At 39.0% G+C, this 20,226-nt stretch overlaps 1 protein-coding gene across 4 annotated transcripts in view; it reads right to left on the bottom strand.

The window, feature by feature from the left end:
* Positions 1 to 7,513, bottom strand: part of CPED1 (cadherin like and PC-esterase domain containing 1) — a 148,052-nt gene extending 140,539 nt beyond the window's left edge. For 3 of the 4 annotated variants that reach the window (XM_053977349.1, XM_053977351.1, XM_053977352.1), the window contains exons 1-2: positions 7,398 to 7,513; positions 6,445 to 6,919 (exon numbers count right to left, since the gene is read on the bottom strand). In XM_053977349.1, the coding sequence (XP_053833324.1) occupies positions 6,445 to 6,696 (252 nt within the window). In that variant the 5' untranslated portion in view covers positions 6,697 to 6,919; positions 7,398 to 7,513. The remainder of the gene's footprint in view (positions 1 to 6,444; positions 6,920 to 7,397) is intronic. The other variant, XM_053977350.1, reaches the window with a different exon arrangement.
* Positions 7,514 to 20,226: the final 12,713 nt, after the last annotated feature.

The raw sequence follows: 20,226 nt of genomic DNA, 5'->3' as shown, positions 1-20,226 counted from the left end.
CCTAACATAATGGCCCAACTCATGTCAGCCTAAGTTTCTCTCAGGAAAGAACTCAGAAACTGTGAATCATCTTTTCAGCTACCCAGTTCTGGTGTCATTAGTCCCCCATTAACTTGTGTTGATTACAAGCAGCCACTTTTCACACTGAGCTAGCCAAGACTGTCAGAGACTTGGTCCAGTAGCTTCAAGTAACTTGACTTCAGCTTACTTTAACCCCACTTCTTCCTGCAGGTACTGAGCAGCTGCAAAAGAGATGCATGAGCCACTGTGCAAACCAAAAGGCCTTTGCATGAAAGCAGAGTGCAACAAAAATACCACAAAGGAAAACTGGCCTTATAAAAACAAGGCTAGTACTATTACCAATATTCACAGGCAGTGAACAGCCTAAATTCCCATTTAGCTAGCAAAGGAAGTCAGCATCTACTTTTGCTACTAAGTATCACCTAGCAGAACAACATTACAAAAAATACACGAATGGGACTCCCAGAAAATACTGAACTATTATTGAACAGCATCAATAAGAAGAGTGATAATAAAAACTTAGTATGTGGTTCTAATGCCCCAAGCCACTCATTTATGGGACTATGCAGATGTTTATTAGCTCCAAATGTGACTTATAAATTCTTTCTTGTGTTTGCATAAGAGTTCATAGAAATAGTAAGTTGTTCATACTACCATTATATTTAAAAGTGTGCATAGCTGCTGTATCAAGAAGTAAGAGAGAAGTTAATTTCCTGTTTCACTTTCTGGAGGATATTTAAACGTGTTTGCATTATGTTCTGTTGAATTTCCTAATAAGAAAGGACTGGGTTGTAGAATGAAATGGCTGAAATGTAATTCTGCTTTGAATTGTTTGTTGGATGAATACAGAACAAGCAATTGGATTATTGGCATTACTTTGATGGCTGTCTTCTGATGATATTATAAAGCCAAGAGCAACACTGGAGTTATTTGCACAGTCATCACCAACACTCTGAGCAGTAAGTACAGAGGTATTTTATCAAAATGTTTTTTGCTTTATGCCTGCATGTAGTACATGGTACCAACCGCCCTGTCTTGAGAACAGACAGTAGAACTAGAATCCTACCACTTGTCAAAACACCTCATTTTGGAGGAAGTTGCAGTGAAGTGTAGGAGGGAGATTCTGCCTCCATTTGCTCCTCATGTGTCCTTCTCAAACTTCCCTTCCTGCAAAGCCTCCACCCTGCCCCTTTTTCCTGACTGCTACCACAATAGCCTTGCCCTTTATCACCAGAATATCTCTAGCTATCTGCTCAGTAAAAATAGTTGTTTCCTTAGTGCTGTATTACAAAAGGGGAAAACAAATGTCCTGCTTTCATAGGGGCAATGTGAATGTAGTATCACTCCAAGGAAAGCAGTTGCTGATACTGTACACTCCAATGTTGATTGCTTTCTAGTTGCAACAGCTTTCATACTAGCAAAGTTCTTTGTTCTTTTGTGAAAAGTTCTCATGCCCCTATTATTCCATAAAATAGCTTTTAAGTTAAATTTATTTTAAAATGCATCAAACCTTAAAAATGGATCAAACTTTATTATGCATAATGCAATCTTTTCTATCCAGAGCTCTCATCACACTCCATTCTGCATAATAGCAAAAATCATCTCATTCTGTCATCCAGCTTCAATTCTCCTTTTTCAGATATTTACATTTCAAAAGTTCTCATTAGCTTTGTCTTCTTTTCTTTCCACTTCCATTCTCATCTAGCTTTCTCTTCCCTTGCACAAATTCAACCATCTCTGTACACAATTGGTTCTGTACTTTCTGAGGTTACTATTACTTTGCAGCTGTAGTTCCCTACTCTCCTACATCTGCTTCCTTTCCCCTTTCCCCATGCCTTCTTCCATAACAGACTCTGCTCCTGTCTCCTTTGCTCCTGTCTCCTGCCTGCTTATTTTGTCTGAAGCGGGCATATTCCATAAAAAAAAAATAAATCAATAGAAAAGGAGACGTGTCTTTAGAGGATGAAATTCACTAGAATTGTTTTTAATGTCTGCATTAATTCATGATGAATTTTGCATTAGACACAGTCTCATTTCCATTGACTATGAAGTCCAGCTTTCTGCCTCTGACAGTGGAGCACCCAAGTAAAGAGAGGATAATTCCTCTCTGGATGTCCAGTGTTCTAATGTTCTAGTAACATTTTCTCAGCTTTTCAGTAATTTAACTGTCAATTTTCAAATATAGATGTCTGGCCCAGTAACCTATGCAAGATGTTCAACTGGGTTTTCCTCTAGATGTTGGTTAAGATAAACCATGATGTTTCCCTTTTTTTTTTTTCCCCCTTCTTTTTCTACATAGTATCTTTCAAATATGGCCACATCAGGCTGTCATTATCTTAAATCTTTCATACTGTCCACTTCTAGGAAATTATATCCTATCCTGTTTGTTCAGAATGAAGCCATAAAAAACCTTTTCTTGTCCTTGCTGTTTGCTCACTTCAGTATAGTTCCCCTTTGAGATACATCTTTTACACAAAACATAAATGTCAGGTTCAGGGCCTTAAAAGGAAGACAGCGGTTTTTTTTGACACACCTGTGGTATTTCATTTATTTGGATGCCAGCCTAACCCACTCATCAAGTTCTCATATAATCAGCTGTGTATCTTCTCTGTTTCCTTGTTCTCAGCTGGCCTAAATGGCTAGGGGATGTGAAATCTGGTGAGTATCCATGAAATAATCTCTTTCGGAACCCAATTTAAAATGGGAAATTATTTTGTGTGTTTGTTTTTTGTTTAAATATGTTCATAGTGGCTGAAAAACTAGTATGCCAAAAAAGTGCCTATCACAGGAGTAATAACTATAAAAGATGATTAATAATTTCCTTCTCCTTTTTCTCCAGCTGTGGAAGAAATAAGGAAAAGAAAGAATCTTGCTTTCCAAGACCCAACAGAAATTCCCATTGCTAGTATGGTGAACCAGGCTCACAATTTGAGCCTGGATGTAAAGCTTAATGGCTTGGGAATTGGGTCTTTTAAGAAAAAAAGGAAAAGTGGTTTTGGGTCTTTTCTGACTGGGAAAGCAACTGAACACCAGGTATGAGCCCTCCTAAAAACAGCAGAGGTACACCATCTACCTGGGCAAAATTACTCATGTGCAGAGACGTCTAAATTGCCTCTGGCTGAATTAATTCTGTGAGTGGAAGCACAGCTTAACCAGATAATTAGCTCTTCTCAAAACTGGCAGAGAAGCAGAGTAAAATTACTTAAGATAAGTGTAAGAGTATTACGGCTGGCTGGTACCAAAAGTATTTTTGGCACAATACTGTGCCAGGCAAACTACACAGAGGGTTTGTATGGCTTTTTCTGTTGTTGTTGTTGATACCTATTCCAGTTTTGATGCTACAGCACCAGCTCTTCTCCCTACTATATTTACTCACAAATATTTCATCCTTCCTGCCTTGCTAAACCTGCAGACAGCTTTCTGCTAGATGTGATATCACTCTCTACTGCCTTTAATGCTGGAGATTCAGAAATAAGCCTTCTATTTTTCATGCTTCAGATATTAACATTTAATTTTGTACTAGAATTTTGACCTCTGTTCCTGTCAATTTAAAGCTTCAGGACAAGATCTCTGGCAGCTTGTAAAACTGTGTGATACTAGAGAGAGGAGTACTATGAGCTCTGTCTAGTTTTCCAGGCTATGAATGAAATCTGGATTTTTGCAATTTAAAAAAGACAGCTTGCACTATGTGCCCAACAGGAAGGGCTCCATCCCAGAGCATCCTGGATGACACATTTACAGATGTAATTGACAATGTCCATCCTTGTGTTTCTTCCACACTTGTCTGTAACTCTCCAAAATGAGGTGAAAGTTGATATCAGAAATACATTGGCAAAGCTGGACTTTTCCTAAGGTCTCTTCCTTTGCTTCCAACAAATGGCTCATAAAAGATGCCAGAGTTTTTTGTTTAATTTTTGTTTGGTTTGGTTTTGTGGGGTTTTTTTGAGGCACTTAGTGCTATGCATACTCCGAATGAAGAAATTACTAGATTTTGGAAGGGGATTTTTCCCCTCTAATAACAATCAGAACCAAATTCTCACAACAGGCTCACAGTACTGGAAGCAAGAACAAGAAGGCAACAAGAACAAATGGCTCAACACCCTTAAAAACTATGTCCTACCTAAAAAATACTATCTCCAGCAGGGTCTCATTTTCCTTAAAATTTATTCATGAACTTTGATTTCATAAGACATGATGCAGTGTTTGTTTTAAGTCACTGTTTAACTATATAATAGATTCTTTTTAATGCATTTGAATTTTCTTGCTGGACTATTTATTGAATAAGAATACATGTATGACTAGTTAATTACAAATGTGAATAACTATATTTTAAAGTATTTTTCCAGGTTCATACATGAAGATTTTAACCAGAGCTTTAATGAAAAGTTGTTTCCAAACTAGCTCCCGTCAGTGGGCACGTAACTGTAAAATAAAACAGTGTCAAATTTCAACAGTGACATCTGTCTTAAATGTTACTGAGTGCCCAATAAAATCAAGCCAGATAACAGTTCAGCTATTTGAATAAGCAGTGAATGAAAACACACAGTTCAAGAACACACTTTCAAAGCGAAGTGGTAGAGATTTTTGGTGAGGTTTGTCTTTTCTGTTCTCTGAGATTATTATTCAGCCCACACAACCAGCAGAGAAAGTTGGGAAACAGAGAGCAACTTAGAGTAACATCCCAACATGTGCAAGACATTTTGTTCATCATGCTCTAGAGGAAAAATTCAAGACAAACAGGGAGCCAGCTATGGGTGGTCTTAAGAACTTGAAAAGGAATGTGTTAAGGTAGCACAGCCCTGAAAAATACCTATAAGGGTTAATATACACACATCTGTACTGCAGGTCCAGCATGTGCATGTTATAGTCACATTCAACCACGTATGCTGGAGAGGAGTAAGTACAGCATGTTGTAAAAACAAAAGCTTTCTTCTTGTTTCAATTGGCCAGCACACCAAGTTGGATGTCAATCTGCATTTTTTTCTCAGGCAATTTGCAAAAGAAGACACCACAGATATTTTCAGCCAAGCAGCATACTAGCAAAACTTTGCCATTATTTCACCAGTTCTTGCAGACATTAAGTAGCCCAAGGTATGAAATGTTCTTTGCCATTACAACAGCAGTAAGTAAAAAGGAATGGACTGTTTCTATAGACATAATACAATGCAACCCGCATATGTCAGCTGTGCTTTTTTCCCTTTAAGCTTTAATTATTTATGTCATATTGCAGATCAGATCTGAATCTGGGTACCTAGTGTACTAAAAGGTCATTAAAATATAAAATTATGACAAATGCAGTATGTGCTGTAAGAAAAACACCCAGTATTTTAAGAGTTAAGGTTAAAGAGCTCATGCCACAGTTATTCCCCATATCTGTTTTTGATTGTTGCAGAAGATGCGCTTTACAGCTGCTCTCCTAAAATCAATATTGCTGACCTTTTAGACTATGAACTCTTCTAATCAAAGAAGCAGCCTGGCACTTTTTTTTTTTTTTAATATTTGAACTGCTTTATGTAGTTGCTGTCCATAATTTGTGAGGTCACAAATTTTTTACAGTTCTGCTAAAGTTGTATAGAAAATGTTAGCATAATGATAATTTCACAGTGTGCTATCTGCTGGACCGTTAGCAGTTCCTCTATAGGACTGAAGGAAACCTGAAACATTTGTGCTAGTGCTGATCACAGATTCCAGAGTAAAAATAACTACCTCAGTCTGGAGACCATTTAACAAGCTAAATTTTCCAACAGAAATAACAGCGTCTCCTTTTGTTAGGTTTTTAACACCCATCCTAGGAACCCTATCCAAAATAAACATGAAGTCAGGTAACCTGTGGACAAAGTAAAATTTTTGAGACAGAGATTCCAAAGTACAGTGTGATTTGAAAATATTATTTGATTTCTCAAATGCAGTTTTGCATTTGAGATGCTGAATTTAACTTTTATTTCTCAAATGTAGTTAAATTCAGCTTCTCAGCAGAATCCCAGTAAAGTTCAGAGCTGACGAGCAGATAACTTTAATACAGGGCAGCTGCAGTCCCTGTGCCAATTAACAGCCTCAGTCACTTCCATGAAACCCCACTGGCTCCTGATTTACGTGCCTGTACTGTAAAGCCTCTAAACCAATTCCCAAAGCCAAAATAAAGCATGGTCTGTGCAGCAAACTGAAATCTTCCTGGAGTCACACAGCAATGCCATATTTCAGCTGAAGATTTCAGGATCCCTGTGTTAATAACAGCATGCTGAGGAGATGGTCATGGGAATGTGCTTGCGCATATGCTGCTGTCATTAGATCACCCATTTGTTTGTATACAGATCCCAGACTTCCAAGCTTAGGCTAATTTTAGCTGGACTCAGATGATCCTGCCAGACTTGCTATCCCTCGCTTTGCTAATTATTGCTCAGCACTCTGCTCCAGCTGACTTACCTTTTTCACTGTCTCTGAATTGCTGCCAGGGAGGAAGCAGTGAATGGTGCTTGGGGAGACCTCCTTGTATCTTCCTTGCTGTGTTTTAGTCAGTTTGTTGGGTGCAATCCCATTAACAACTGCTGAAAGGATGCTGCTGGTCATGAGAGGAGTCAGGGTCTGGCAGAACAGACAGAGGGCCACCACTAGGGCCAGAAGGAAGGGACGAGGGCGACAAAGCCTGCGGCATCTGGGGACTTGCCCACACACCATGGCCTCTTTGCCAACCTCACTTTGCCCTTTGCCACATTGCAGATACAGTCCAAGTAGCCACGTCTTGCCAGGGTAAAAAACGTCAGAGGCACACTTTACCCAAAACTAGCATGAATTTTCCCATTTCTGCTGCTGAGTGTTTTCCTGGTGCCAGGCAAGAAGTCACAAGTTCCAAAAAAGCAGAGGTTTGGGGAACACCTTCCCATGGAGTTACTGGAACAACCTGTGAACAAACAACAAGTGAGCAGCAGAAAACAGCAGCACGCCATGCAGTAGTATCCTGCAAGTAGCTGTGGAGAGCTCTTCCACTCCATGCTCTCAGGAAAACAAACCTGCCAGCAGACAGGTGAGGAGCAGAAATCTTCACCCCCTTTGCAAAAGGAACTACTTACTCAGCCAGACAGTAGTATTCAAGAAAGCAAGAGGTTAAAGCTTAACATGTCCTGTCCACAGCTGAAAAACGTAAGAGAGTGTACCAACTTTGTGAACAATCGTTTGCTGTTTTTTTTCTCTTGCATTCTCAATTCCCACTTTGTTTTTACAATTTCCTTCACTCCAGTCCTTTTAAATTTCCTTCTTCCTGTTAGAAGGCACAGCTTTCTCTCTAAAAGTGATAATTTATCTGAAAACTGACAGACTATGAAGATTTTCATTTGCATTTGTTTTGTCCAGATTGCAAGTTCAAAGTTAGGTTTACTTACTTGGTTCTTACCCTGTTTGAAGTTTTCCGTTCTCCTCTAATGGGCTGCTGATTAAAACCACTTGGAACAACCCTGGCTCATGATCCCAGCTCGTCTCACTCACTCAGGAGGCAGGCACACGCACATAACACACACCATCTGAAGCCAGTTGGACCACAGACTTCATATAAATAAGGGCTGGACTGCTCAGAGGGTGGAGCTAAACTGGCTCTGCTCGGAGCAGGCACAAGATTTGGAGAGACAGCCTGAAGTCTGGATGGGGAACGAGAGGTGTCCTTGCTCACGCTGCATGCCTCAAAACCACCATCACTGCAATTTTTAGAAAACTGCTGTTACAGTGATTAGCCTAATTGAAACAATATTAATATCTTTCAGGGAGAAGCACCTGCAGATTTTAATCCAGATTAACAAAAAATGTTGTAAACTAAGCAGATTTACTTGGACATAAGCATCACTGACAAAGCAGTTGTCAGTAATTTTCCATAGTAGATATAATATCTCATAGCAGAATATAAATAAAACTTCTTGCTGATGTAAAAGAGGGAGAGAAAGGAGGGTGGACAAAAATACTCTGATGAAAGCACTTAGTATCTAAGCCAGAGAAGGTCTTAGTTACTACTTCCCCCTACTGACACAGGACAGGGACCAGACAGATGGGAACAATTCACAAACTCTGTTACATTTATAGACCAGAACTTCTAATATAATCAAGTTCTTTTAGCTAAAAGTATCTGTTTATAAGTAATCTATTTTATCTTCCATACTTAGTTAACGATTTTTGAAAATACAATTCTTCCTACACTGCCCCATATATAAGAAATTAATATTGTTACGATAACTTTGAGCCAATCTACAGTTTGGCAGCTGCAGCAGCACTACCGAATTAGAGGCCTATAAACAGCAAGGAAGGGTAGACTATATATTTTTTGAAGTGCTGATTTTTATTCATCTTTAAAATTCCTTCCCCCCCCCCCCAAATGAAACCTATCAGTTTCTAGAAAAAGAAAAATGCCATCAAGGTGATTGAATACCTCATGCAGGACCTCAGTGGTCACATGCACTGCATTTTAGTTTTATGTCTGGGATTGTAGTTGCCTAAATTAAACTCCTGGGTCATCCTGAGCAAGAAGAGACTACTCCAACTGCCTGTACCCTGCTGTGATAGATGCTTATAAGCCACAGAGGAACTCCCATCTTTGCTCTCTGGAGACATGCTGCTTGTGCTCCCTCCTTCCCAGCATACCACTTCACATCCTCAGGCCCTGCTCCAGCCAACCTGTGCTGCAAAACCTCTAGCAAGCTAACAAATCTGGCTAGAGGACATCAAAAAACCATGGTACTCCCTGCAGCTGTCTGTGGGGTAGGTTTCTTCCATCCAATGGAGAGGGATACTCAGGGAGCTGGTGCACTCAAAGGAGGGTTGCAGAGACACTACTGCCAGCCTACCTGGGAGCCACAGGGACACCATCAACAGAAGGGGAGACTTGCTTTATTGTTATAAGGTGTTGCCCTGAAGATTTTGGAATGCCCTGATTTCTGGGTCCACAACCACCAGCTGTGTGGGTGGCATTTGCATGGTTGTCAACTTCTCTCAGACTCCTAGTGAGGGTATGTCAGTCAGAGCTTTATGGGCTATTCCTAGAAGACTTGATTAAAAACATTTTATAAAGATTTGGCTTACTGATTGCTTCATAATGTGGAGCTCATACCTCCTTGGAGAATCCCATACTAGAATAAAGTAATTTTCTCTGTCCCTACCCCCTGCTCCCTTAGTTACCTTCAGCACAGCAAGTAATTGTGCTCTCCCTCCAGCCCAGCATTTGTGTTCCCCTTTCAGGCATTTAAGTGGAGTCTTTATCCTCCGATTTTCCCCAATGTCTCAGAGTCAATTCATCCTTCCTGCAACCCCAAAACCATTCATGGGTTCTAAGACTTCAGGACAAGCAGGAAACAGATGAAGGAGTTAGCAGCAGAGGGCGGGTGGATCACCCTGCCTCCTGTATATTCCTCGGAATCAGCCTTCTATCCATCTGCTTTCCCCAGATGTTCTGAGGAGTGAGCTGGATTTTTCTCTATAATTTTTGGTTTCTTTTCATGACAATAGCATGTAATGCCCATTTCTTAGGATGTAAATACTCTCCTCAGTCACAGTTTGGGTGCAATGAACACAATTCCTGTTGTCTTTTGAATCAGAATCCCACTACATTTCTGGTCTTACATGTCTTCTGACTTACCTGGCCCCATTCTGATGTGTCAGAAATTAAGTCAAGAGTATTGCATGTGGGGACTAATTCCCTTGGCATTAACTAGTCATTTAGGAAAAGGATATAAGTGGAAAAAGTGTCAGGCCTCCTGGGTCTCAAATTCACAAAGAAGATTCTTCAATATATAATATTCAAATAACTGTTGGTGAGATCAGAACTATCCAGCTAAGTATTTATATTCATAGGTATATGTGTGAATTTCAAAATTTCTAGCAGAAAGGTATAAATCTCCTCTCTCTGAAATACAAAACAAGCTTAGTATTGACTTCCTGTTTGAGACTCCTGGCCTATTTCTTCCAGTGGCTGCTCCCATTGCATGGATTAAGGGCTCTCTAGTCTGTTTACCTCTTCCTATTTCTGCCTCTCACTCAGGACTTCTTGCCTGACTGCTCCCTACAGCAGCCAGCTACTGTCCTGCTCAGCATGAGGCAAGGTTGTGCCAAAAGCAGCAAGCCATGACTGTCAAAAGTGATCTCCAGTACTTGCAGTCAGAATCCCAGTTCCATCTGCATCATCTGGAATATACTAAAAGTGTTTTAAAGCGACCCTGACACAGAAAAGGTGAGAGGAAAGTCGCAAGACTTGCTAAAAATTCCCAGGGACTGGGATTTGAGAGGATGTAGCCAAGGTGCCATGCAGGCATGTAATGTTCACTATTCATCATCTCACTGGCGTTTTAAGCAGCTCAGCTCATACACACACAGCTTCCATTTTACATGAGTCTCCATGTTTGTTCAGTGGTGAAAGCTAGTGACCACTGAAAAATTATTTCCATGATCTAAGCAGTAACCTGGAAACATAATTGCCAGGAGCAAGGAGAAAATATTAGGTACAGAAAGTTAACAGGAGTTTAAGGTCAGCTGAATACATACGTCTTATGTATGCTTAACTTCACTCAGAGATCTAACATAAACCATAAATTAAGTCTAGGCATAAGTGCTTGTACGATGAAGTCTTGATATAAGAAAACCATTTAGCATCAATTTCACTATAGAGAGGCTGCCAGAAAAGAAAATACATTTAAAAAAACCTTTTCACAATTACTTTTTGTCTGGAGAAAGTTTCAAATTTCAAAGCATAGCATCCTAGCAACCATTTCTGTGATAAATGAGATCACATGAAAAATAAGTGCAAACTGATAATTTCTAAATTAACTGATATTCAAGTGTAATCATCTGTCATCTTCACAGAGCAAACCTACATGCAATTTTCATTGTTTATGCTCAACTCTTTAATTTCTTTTTTATTTTCTAGTATGCTAAAAATTGTGCCAAGGGCCATAAATTCTCACTAACTTCAAAAATTAGTTAAAAGCTTCAGGAAGAATAGACCTCCATAGCACTGTAAATATTCAAGCAAAGCATCTTGTTAAGCTGTGTTGGAGAAAACCAGCTCAGCTGCACCCTCCCTGATTTTTTACTTCTCCTTAAATTCATTCCAGACTGCAATTAGATTTGTAGTGTCTTTAATCCTGTGTGTGGTCCCATTATAAGAAGTGAATGGGGAAGAACAGAACAAAATGAAGAAAACAGGAAAAATACATTACTGTTCAGCATATTAGAAAATTTGATATTACTGAAGTTAAAATCAATCCCAACACAGTACAAGGCCAGATTCTCTCTCCTTGTCCCATTCATAGAACCCTGTAAGCATTAGTGATTTCACTCTGCTCCAGAGAGCAAAGATTCATGTCTTAATCCCACTTAAGCTCAGCTCTCTGATTTTGGTTCACAGTGAAAGCAGGCAAGCAGAGAATTATAGAATCACAGAATATGCTGTGTTGGAAGGGACCCATAAGGATTGTTGAATCCAACTCCTGGCCCTGCACAGAACCATCCCCAAGAGTCACACCATGTGCCCAAGAGCACTGTCCAAACACTTCTTGAACTCTGTCAGGCTGGTGCTGTGACCACTTCCCTAGGGAGCTGTTCCAGTGCCCAAACACCCTCTGGGTGAAGAACCTTTTTCTAATATCCAACCTAAACCTCCCTTCCAGGACTTCAGGCCACTCCTTCAAGTCATCTCACTGGTCACCAAGGAGAAGAGATCAGTGTCTGCCCTTCCTCTTCTCTAATGAGGAAGTTGTAGACTGTGATGAGATCTCACCTCAGTCTCCTCCAGGCTGAACAGACCAAATTACCTCAGCTGGTCCTCATACGGTTTTCCCTCAAGGCCCTTCACCTTCCTTGTGGTCCTCCTTTGGGCACTCTCCCATAGCTTTAGCTCTTTATTATATTGTGGCACACAAACCAGCCCCCAGCACTTGAGGTAAGGCTCTCCCAGCTCAGAGCAGAGCAGGGCAATCCCCTCTCTTGCCTGGCTGGCGATGCTGTGTCTGATGCACTCCAGGACACAGGTGGCCCTCCTGGGGCACTGCTGACTAAAATTCAACTTGTCAGCAACCAGGACGCCCAGGTCCCTTTCTGCAGCACTGCTTTCCAGTATCAAATTCCCCATACAGGGTCCATACATCCAGGGTAGCCCCATCCCAAGTGCAGAACCTGGCACTTTCCTTACCTCTGATCCTGCTCTTCTCCTTCCTGTCTTCCTACCTGGTGGTGCTGCTTCTTAGATCTTTCAAGAGAAAGTACACAGCTGGGCTGATTTCTGCCATGCGAGAGAATTGAATTGACAGTTGGAGAGTTCCAGTGAGCCCTCATGCTGGTACACGTTAAGGAGCAGGAGAATGTTATTGAAAGAGGATGCAAACAGAGGAAAGGAACAGGATCTTTTAGGCAGTGGCAAAGCTCAATACTCAGCTCATCAGATTATCAAACCTACCAGCTTCCCTGAAGTTTAGGTAGAATCTGGGCCAATTGGGTTATTTGTTCAGAGGCATCTCTGTATTTCGGCTTAGTCTTCACTACTGTGTTTTGGCAGAAGGGTTACAGTGAAACAGAGGTATCTTTATTTATATATGTTAATAATACAGCAAGTTCCTTGACATGAGGATACAGGAAAGCATTTGAAGACCAAAGTCTTATTAATATACTGGTTCCTGCTTAAATGGCAAATTTGAATGTCATGAGCAAGAAATCAATCAGCAAATTCTCTGCTTTTCCCTGTCTACAGTTATTTGCTGACATAATCCCCTTGAAGCAGTTATTCAGAGATAAGACATGTATGGATTTTGTAGCCAGTTTGATTGCTCAGACTCACTGGTTACTGCTGAAAAATGGATAAGAATCAGTGGTAATCAAAAAGTGCCCAGATTGGCTGCAAGAACCTGGAACAAAGTGAAATGCCTTATGACCTCTGACAGCATCTGTGTTCCTTTTTACTTTAAGCAATTATTTTATTTTGTGATGCTCCATATAATTTCTCTAGCATCTTGTTGGTCCCCCTCTTCTTCACACTTCAGGTTAAAGTATCTGAACTTCCATTCTCAGGTCTTCCTACAGACTTTTTCTAACCTCTGTATCTCTGTTATCTCTCAAGATCATTCTCTTATTTTAACACAGTAAATAATCTCTTTGCATAGGTGATCTCGATCCTTCTTATTGTCTTTCAGTTACATTTTCTGGGTTTATTATATGAAAAGCATTTGCAAAAATACTCTTCTACTTTCTCATGCACTTCTGTTGCAAGCGGAGCTCATCACTGCTTTGTACCTGCAGAAAGGCTATGAAGTGCAAAGTAGAGCTTTAAGTGCAAAGTAGTATTTTCCTTGCAGTCTTTCCTAGCTGCATATATTTAGACGAAAATGTTATCAAAATGACCAGTGGGAGTGGAAAGAACATGAGAATACCAGTGTCATTGACTCTGTCCTAGCCACTCCATGCTGGCTCAATGACATCTGCAATGAGGGTATCCCTGTTCCTCACCAAGTGTTCCTGTATGGGAACACCTGCCCCACACCAGGCCTGGGCCCTCCTCCCTTAGCACCAGATCAGAAAAGCTCCCATAAGAAGGAGGTGGAGAGAGGGAGATCAAGAGATAAGTGTACCAGTTTGGAGGCTACTGCCGAGGGGAAAGATCAATTCCTCAGCCAGACCTCCAGAGTGAGAGCAGGATGTATCCTAAATAGTGGCCTTTGCAGTGGGAATGCATGATGCTTGCAAGCCAGCCATGGAGTTGTTTGAACAAAAGCAACAAATATGAAGGAAATAATCATTTGGTAAGGGCATTTTGCATAGGGAAGAGAAGTATTTACAAATGTTTTTAATTGTGATGTTTAACATTCTGCATTTTGTTTGTTTGGTTTTGAAGTTAATTGTTCTGTATTCTGTTTCAATAAACCCCAAATGTAGAATTGAAATGTTATAGTCCTCCAGGTCCTGTCACAAGATCTTTCCTCTTCTTCTGTGTAAACTAAGTAATTTCATTGCCATGTTCCCTTTTCACTCTAGCCTGGCCTTATTATGTAAGTATCCAAGATTAGTGGTGTGCTTATTTTTTTCTCCTGTTCTGTACCATAAGTGGACCCAATTCAGTCCAAATGTGAAAAATCCAAGGTCACCCAAGAATTCATGACACTCATCCCCAGGAACTGTTTTTTATATTGTTTCCTCTCAGAAGAGGTGTCGGTTTCAAAGAAACTCACTTTAAGAAGATGCAATAGAAAAATACAATTAGACTCCTCATTCCATAAACCTGCATCTTCCAGTTCACCCCCTAAACTGTGTTTGATTCTCTCTCCTTATCTTTGGCTGCCTTTCTTCCTTTTCACTGCCTACATGATAAGGAGCATCCTCTATTTCTTTGGCAAAGTGGTTGCTTTGCTGAGACCACTCAGATTTTGCATTACTATCCCAGTATCTTCTAGGTTCAGCAGTCCTCTGATGCCCCTTTGCAGCACAAAAACAAATGAAAGTACCTCTCCTCTCCTACAAACAAACATTGTCACTTCTCTTGTGTCCATTACACAAGGGTGTAATGCTCTCAGGTACCTACAGCTGTTTGTGCTGTCCTGTAGATGATTTAGTCTGTGCTGGTGCAGATGGGGTGCCTGCAGGCTTGACAAACAAATTCTGTAGTTTCAGACCAATTTTTCCAGGTGCCAATCATTTCAGACATTCTGGTCATTACATTTTTGTTCATCCCAGTATAGTAAACATCCACACAAACATAAAAGTTAAACCACATCATGGCCTCCACTAAATTCAGAGGATATGTGGATGTTTTAGGCACAAGGGAACAAGAATTTGATTTTTTCCTATAAAAAGGCTTTGTACTGATGGATATTTGTTTAACAGAGCTCTTCTGTTAGCAAGGAGAGTTTTAAGACAACCACATTACACAGAAATGTTGACTAAATACTTAACTGTGCCTCTCAAGGCAGCCATAGATTTAACTAACCCCATCAAGGCCAGACATTATTATATATGCCAGAGTATATAACAGTTTGTAACAGTTCGTTGCATGCTCTTGGTGCTGCCAAAATATACAATGAACCAGCTCAGAAATGTGTCACCTGGGGCGCTCCACATATTGTGAACGTATATGAAAAAATATTGTACAAGTGAATAGAATACGTGAAGATGCAAGACATGCTATTTTGTTGTTCTTATGGATAGGCAGGAAAAGATTACAGTATACATCTTAACTTCTCGATCTGATTATAACAGTACAGCTTCTCTCACAAGTCCAGCTGTCTCAGCGTGATTGCTGCAGAACAAGATAACAGCAACCACTGTGGCACAGAAGTTACTTTAGAAATACCTTTAAGTACATTACATCTTTTAAGCACTGACTTTTGACAACCTACTCAGTGTGATATTTCTGAAAGTAAAGCTGAAAATTAGATTTAACCATTTTTACATCTTACAAAGCCAGGTGGCCTGAATAAATGGATTGAAGGAGGCCACACAGAACATCTGCATTGCAGCTGGCATGAGGTCTGATGAGTTCTTTGTGTCCTGCCCCATGCAGAGTCACTACACTGCCTCTCAGTTCTGGCCTCATGGGCTGCCCAGCTTGCTCAAAACGTGCCTGATGGGCTTGAAAGCTGAAAGTGGGGAGGGATGTCATGTGGAACTGCTGGGGTACAGCTGGGAGAAGGCTGAACATCACACTGCCAGTGGGTGATCTTGACCACTTTGGTTAAACAGGTCATGTATAAAAGTAGTATTCCAGGCAAAGGTCAGTTGAAAAACTAAGGTTTAAGAAAGATATTTCTCAGGTCTGAGAGATCTAAAATGTTTTGCTGTAATTTTCAGTATTTCACACAGATTTTGAATTGTCTAGAGGGGCTGAAAAGTGAATAAAAGCAATTTTGTTCTTTGTCTCATTACTGGTTTGTTGGAGCCTGTTTCTTTTGTGGGTTGTTTTGTTATATTTTTTAACTATGGAGTTATGTTCTAGGACTAGAGGTAGATGTACTTAGGATTTGATTTTGAAAAAAATTAAAACATAACCAAAATATAACAAAATCTGAATTGTTCTGAAATACAGTATGAAGTAGCTGAATAACCTCCTAATACATTTTTTTATTTAATCACTATTTCTGTATAACTGTGTTTTGATGAACTTTAAAAACTAAAGCATAATAAAGAGACTCTTTGACTTGGAAAATAATGTAAAATCAGGTAGTGCCAACACCAAAAATTAATAAAATGTATATAAGACTGATAATTAATTTGCTTGTTTTAAAAGAGTCTTTGGAGAGAGAATTACAGACAATTTTGGGATTAATTTAAAATCACACTATCATTTGCAAAAAGGGAAATCAGGTTATGATTTTATGATGTAATGATGTAATTAGGAAAAATATGTTTTGTTGTCTCGTTCCATCATGAGTTTAAATATGGCTGCTTAAGATTCAAACAATGGGGAAGAGGAAAACTTAGACTCTTTTATATTATAAGGCTTGTCAGCCTCCAGAGAGAGACATTTTCAGTACATTCCTTTCACCCTCTTAACAGAAGTCTTTAAGTAAATAGCTGTGGGTGAGTGTTTGGAGGGCACTTTCAAAGTGAAAAGTACTTCAGCACTGGAAAATCTTGAACATTAATGCAAATAATAAAAACAGTTAAATCCAACTTAAAGTTGGATTTTCATCTCTTTTCTGTTTTTGAGAATCATCTTTCATTTCCCTGTCCTGGGCTAAAACGTCACTGAGATGTTTTCCCAGTGTGTATTTTAGATTGTATTTATGTCTTACAAGGGCAACCAACAATGTTACAGTTCTATGTGGCACTCTTAAAGGTAATCATTACTTCTGAAATCATCACTTCTGTGTGCAAAAGCATGTAAGCTGTAAGTCTTTGTCTAAGAAAATTTCTGCTCTGAATTAAAATGATTAATACATAATTTAGATTTTTTTAAGGCAATATTAAAGTAACTCCTTCCTTAACTTCTGCTTATTCCTCAGTTCCTTAGCCATTCCAATAGTATTAGGCTACCAGCAAGATCCCTGGGATGTATGGGATACCTTCCTAAATTAAAATAAGGGGTTGGTCAATACTACGGAACTGTTTTGTTTTCCAGACCCGACTAAAGAACACATGTTTTTATGACCAGTTCATTCAACTCTTGGCTAATCCTTCAATCTACAGAATCTGCTGTCTAAAAGCCTGAGATTAATCTAGCCCCAAATAACATGACACAGAGATTAAATACACTTTTAAATAATTTAAATCAAGAAGAGCATATCCAACTGAATTCATCACAGCAGAAACACTCTAGTTTGTCATCTTTTCATGCAAGATACATAACTGAACATTTATTAGAACAATTTTTAAATATGATGAGCCCTTATTTTTACACACCAACCCCTAATAACAATGTAATTTTTGTCTAATTAAAATAAAAGATAACAGAGCTGTAAACAAAATTTCTTTTATTATCACAGGGAAAACTATTCCTGTATGTCTATCAAGAAAGGATTCCCTAATTCCATAGCACTTGCCTGACTGACCCCTTCCAGCACTTAACTACACTCATGCTTGGCAAGTTTATCTAAACATCTATCCCACATGTCCTTTTCTGAAAACAAAGCATAAAACTTGCTTTGAAATTATAAGGCTAAAACTTTGAAGGCAGAAGAAACATAAAATTATCTTCACATTGCTCCCTATTTCTGTTTCACTAATCCTCATGTTTGCAAGTACAGTATAACTATTATTTATTTTTCTATTAAAAAAGGCTTACATCACCTTAAATAGGAAAACCAAATTAACTGTCAACTAACTAACTAACTAGATCTGTTCAGTAACAAAGATTCCTCAAAAATTTTATCTTTTTTAAGAAATGTATAAAAATGTAGCTGAACAACTGCATCTAATCCACTCATTGTTCTCTATAACTTGAATAAAACTTTTTCTAATTGGCAGTAGCCTGTTTCATAGATGTGGGCAGACACCTTTGATTCAATAACTATAACATTGCTAAATAAGTATTCAGAAAAGAATAGAGCTGCCACAATACACAGGAATCTTCATAATGTAAGGTACAAGGCACAAATAGGTATTAGGTCTTTAAAAATGTTAACACAGTTGTGGATCCTAACACTGTTCATAATTTTCTACTGCATTAGGTAGATTTCTTGTACAGTCACAAGGCAAGTATTTCTCTATTCTAGCTGTAATACGCTAGGGTTTTTCTTTTCAATACCTTCAGGATTTTTTTTGAGGACTGAATAAGGGAATTATTCTTATCCCTAGAAAAAGATAACACAGATAGCATGCAGTTAAAGTAATGTTTATAATCAAGACTTTATAACGATAATGAATTAATGTAGGAAATTACTGGGGCTTTTAAAATATAAGACCTATGGAAGGACAAGCCTGAAACTTGTCAGGCAAGTTGCATGACTTGACAAGTCATGCAACTTGTGGACAACTTTTGCATGCCCAAATAGCTCCGAAATACAAGATTTATCTAGAGGAAAAAGCTGTTGTTTGTCTTTATTGACTACTACACGAGTATAAAACAAGATACAGATTTGAAAGTGCTAAGAGGAATATTGCTGTAAATTTGTATAGATACACTGAAGTGTGACATTTTTCTCCTTTTAGTTACGTTACTCTCAGAGCATTTTAGTCAAACCAGGGAGGAGCAACAAAACTGAAGCGACTATGTTCATATGGTGTGGCCTAACTTTATTCATGTAGAGTCTGAAGAGAGTATAAAAACTCAAGAGTCTTATTCCTCTTGCAATTCTTCTTCTCAGAGATTTTAGTCTAAAATAATTGAACACTCTGCTGTTAAGGTAAAGGCCATCTCTTGAAGAAGAAGAAAAATGTATGGTCCAGACATTCCAGAAGAATGAGGAGGGACATGAAAAAAACTTGCCAAGAAAAGCCAACTCACAGTGGAAAGTACCTCTCTGGTGAGGCAGAACAGAAAAGTGAAACAAACCTCAGAATTTCTGACCTCAGAAACCTCAGAATTACCTTTACTGTGTGTGAATAGCATTTTGCAAAGTTTGGTAAAGAAGAATGTAAATTATCCCTTGCTATGCAGAGAGACAACCTAGTGGGATTTTCAGATTATTATCCATGCATGTATCTTCTCCCCCTTTTTCATTTCAGATCTAGAATAAACAAAAGTTACAGCTCCCCAGTGCACACAGACAATACTCTTTACGAGGAATAGATAGTGTTTTGTTCCATTAAGAGTGCTTAGCACATTGGTTCGCAGTTTGTGGTACTACAAATACCCCTCATCCTAAAAATTCTCCGCAATGCTGGAACGTTGACTTGAAACTAAAAGAAACTGCACTGCCTTATGCTGAAGGTCGCCTAACATAGTGTCTGGTATCAAATAGCATTCATTAAGTGCCAGAGGATTTTAGGACTCTCAGAGGCAACCTGGAACACTTCCCTCAACAAACTTTTTTGACTTCCACTGATCAATCTTCAGTGAGTTTCTGATCCAGAGATCTTAGCTGTATGTCCCATTTTGTAATGTAAGCATGCCACATGTGAAAAAATGTTGCTCATTTTTTCATTTTGGACTGGCTTCTTCCGTACCACTACTTCTATCAAAACACACACCTTTTCACATCACTACTTAATTTACAGATCCCTGTTATATTCTTATGGAGCTGCCTCTTTCCCATCCCAAAAAGTCCCAGACAATAAATCTGTTTCTCAGCTCTGTTGTTATTATACAGCTTTGACCCTCCAATTTGAGCCTTTTCCTAGCTTTACTTTTTTGCAGACCAGAATTTTACACTACGTTGACCTAACTGCACCATCAATTTACACAGTGTAAAACTGTTTTATTTTTTATCTCCTACTGAGTCATTCTCAGCACTTATGTGACCTGCTGCTGAACAGTGAGCTGAGGTTTCCATAAAATTACTAGATAACTTCCAAATCACTTTTCTACATTGCAGTAGCTACTTCAGAGGACTCAGCAGCAGGTAAAGTGTGTTCTAAGTATTATTTTACATATTTTTGATATTTACATTGTTTTAGCAAAATGTTTAAATACATTTTCCACTTTATCAGACAGTCTGTCATGAGATTGGCGTGATGCTTTTAGCACTTTCCTTTTTTTTTTTTTTTTTTTGAGAAAACAACATACATGCAAATATTATGTTCCCATTTGTTCCCATTTAGGCTTCTTTAACTGATCTCTTGTGTAACTCTTGAGCAGCAAAGTCTTGCTCTTCTTCA

The sequence above is a fragment of the Vidua macroura genome, chromosome 5 (assembly GCF_024509145.1).
Source record: "Vidua macroura isolate BioBank_ID:100142 chromosome 5, ASM2450914v1, whole genome shotgun sequence".
NCBI lineage: Eukaryota > Metazoa > Chordata > Aves > Passeriformes > Viduidae > Vidua > Vidua macroura.
This window is presented reverse-complemented; position numbering and strand designations above follow the sequence as displayed.